This window comes from Stegastes partitus, unplaced genomic scaffold, assembly GCF_000690725.1.
Source record: "Stegastes partitus isolate 25-593 unplaced genomic scaffold, Stegastes_partitus-1.0.2 Scaffold1130, whole genome shotgun sequence".
NCBI lineage: Eukaryota > Metazoa > Chordata > Actinopteri > Pomacentridae > Stegastes > Stegastes partitus.
Window position 1 is genome coordinate 28,897 of NW_007578861.1, and position 2,716 is coordinate 31,612.

The window sequence follows — 2,716 nt, forward strand, 5'->3', positions numbered from 1 at the left end:
GAATTTTGTAGCTGACGGACCACAAAGTCAAATTTTGTCCATTTAATTCTTTATATTAGTACGAGCATTAAAACCACTGACAGGTGTAACAGGTGTGGCATTCATATGGATGTTGCTTTGACGTGCACCACCCATCTAAACATTGTTGCAGATGCAAGGTGTTGACTCCCCAGATCTCAGTCTGACCGAGCATATATGTACGGCACCAGAACAAGGTTGATCCGCCCAACCCGATCAGCCCACAGGACATGAAGGATCCACTGCCAGCGTCCAATGTCAGACACCACCGAACACCTTACGACGGATCAAAGCTAGTTTAACTGCACATGGTGGACTTACACAACATTAGGTAGGTGGTTTTAATGTTGTAGCTGATTGCTGTATTTCTCATGTCTGTAACTGCAACAGGTTTAAATTCCTGCAAATTTAAACATTTGTTGGATTGATGGAAAGATTACAAATGCAGACATGCATGCAACGGAGCAATTAGAAGTCAAAAATACTGAACTGTTTGGCTGAGGTGACAGTTACGGAGTCCTAGGAATCCTTGTATTTTTAATCTTGAGCCAACAGAATATGAATGAATATGCATTTTGTTAGATTTTTTTAAAGGCAAACATCTTTTAGGACTACAGGGTCCCCATAGAACTTAGTATTACTGTAGCACATGTAGGGTTTTATGCAGACCCTTGCAATAGATTAATCACAAAAATTAAAAGTGAAGTAGCAGAAGTAAGGACTTTGCTATGTACGCTGTAAAAAAAAGAAGAAGCACTGCTTCAATTAAGTCTTACATATCTTTCTGCTTTGGTGATGGCAGTTTTGTGGATTCTGTAAATTTGAAATTACAGTTTTCACCTCTGTATTATAATTTCAAAGAAAGTGTGGAAATTCAGTTTACTGTTCCTTTAGTGCTGTGCGTCTACGATCATAATGTTCAGATTTCTTCAGATTTTTCTGCTGCAACGCCATTTTTTTCGAATAGGATTGCAGAATAAAGAAAAGGACAGAACAGTAAGTCTAATGACAAAATTGTGTTTTACATTTTATGTTCAGGTAAAAGGGAGTAATTAAGTTTATTATTTATTAAGATAAGATAAGATGAGATAAGATAAGCCTTTATTTATCTCACAGTGGAGAAATTCACAGTGTTGTCAGCAGCATTACACATAGAGATACACACATACTAGACAGAAAAATTTACATATATATATAAGAAATAGTGCAAACTTAGAAACTTCATGTGACTTTTCTTTAAATGAACTTGCTGCAATGCTCATTTGAGAGGAATCAGATGATTAATACTGCAATTAATATTACTTGCTAACTTTATTTGAATGAACCTGATTCAATTTGCAATTGGTGCAAATTGGTCCAGCAGTTCCTTTTGTTCCGTGTGCTGTAGCTCTCATCATAACCTGAGATTACAAAGTGCTGTATACAGAAAGAAATTTAGAATCATTAATAAATACACTGTACAGAACAGGAAGCTATACACATTTTTATGGATCGTATGAGAAATAAAACAAAATTTGAAGTTGTATTGCTTTCCAACGAGATTTAAATCTAAGAACAGTTCCTTAAAATGTTTGAAAAGAACTTTAAAGCACTTTAAAGTCCTTCAAAAAGACTTTAAAGCACTTTTAACTAATAAGTCTATGCGCAATTAAAAGTAGCTACTTAAGGCATCTAAAAGGTAATGTCAGCATCTGCACACAGACGAATTGCAAGCTGTTATTTTCAAGCTTTGACTACACCAGCAGTTTTATACGCTTTGCCCCAAGTTCCTTGCCAGAGTGCACTTGCAGCAGCTGCTGATTGATGGGCTCTTGGATTGACGACAGCTCCCCAGTGTGTCGCTGGCTGCCATGTTAAATACTGAGCTCTCACACTCTCCGTACAGAAAAAAACACATATAGCTTCTGTCGGGGTCAGTTTAAGTTGAACTTTTAAAATCAGAGGCTATCCTTGGGCCAAGGGTCACAGTGTTCCTGAGGTGACAAAAACAAAGTACAAATATGTCCCGTAAACTTGAACTAAAAGGCGTCGGCGCATGGCTGCAGATTCTCCCCTGTACCTCAAAAACATCAATTTGTCTTTGTCATTTCGTATGTGATGTAATCCGGGGACTGACCCTCGTGCACGTGCTCGGCCCATGTGTATGCAAATAAGTACGCATACTTGGAATATACTGGGTATTTGCTTGTGTCCATCAATCTGATCCCTAGAAAGGATCAGGAGTTTCATGTGACACGACCGTCCCTTTGGGTGACTCTTACATCCAACCAGAACCTGTGCACCCCCCTCCCCACTCATCTGGGAGTTAATAAGAGGGATCCTCTGGGGACACGCGGACACAATCAGAAGACCTCCATCGTTTGATGCCAAACAGCGTCGCCAGCACCAAGACAATCATGCCTGTGCCCAAGAAAGCAGGTAAGAAATCATCCTCACCTGAGACTCTAGGGGCACCTGTGAGGGGCATTAAACCAGGTTCCCACTCAGTCCGTGGCATCACCTGCTTGTTTTTTATCATAGAAGCTACACTGACATCAATATTTGCTGCTACGTCAAGTAAAACATGAGTAAATCCCACTTTTATCAAATATGGGTGTTAAAATGTGACTCAAATTTTACAGAAATTTCAGTTCAGAGTGAATTTATTTTATATTTCTGCTCTCTTTTTTTTTCATTGCATTGAAGTTCTAGATGTTGT

At 38.8% G+C, this 2,716-nt stretch overlaps 1 protein-coding gene across 1 annotated transcript in view; it reads left to right on the plus strand.

Moving 5' to 3' along the window:
* The first annotated feature begins 2,360 nt into the window (after positions 1-2,360).
* The window catches only part of LOC103368180 (tripartite motif-containing protein 16-like protein), an 8,749-nt gene continuing 8,393 nt past the window's right edge, over positions 2,361-2,716 (plus strand). The window contains exon 1 of the mRNA XM_008296456.1: positions 2,361-2,436. Within this exon, the coding sequence (XP_008294678.1) occupies positions 2,382-2,436 (55 nt within the window). The 5' untranslated portion in view covers positions 2,361-2,381. The remainder of the gene's footprint in view (positions 2,437-2,716) is intronic.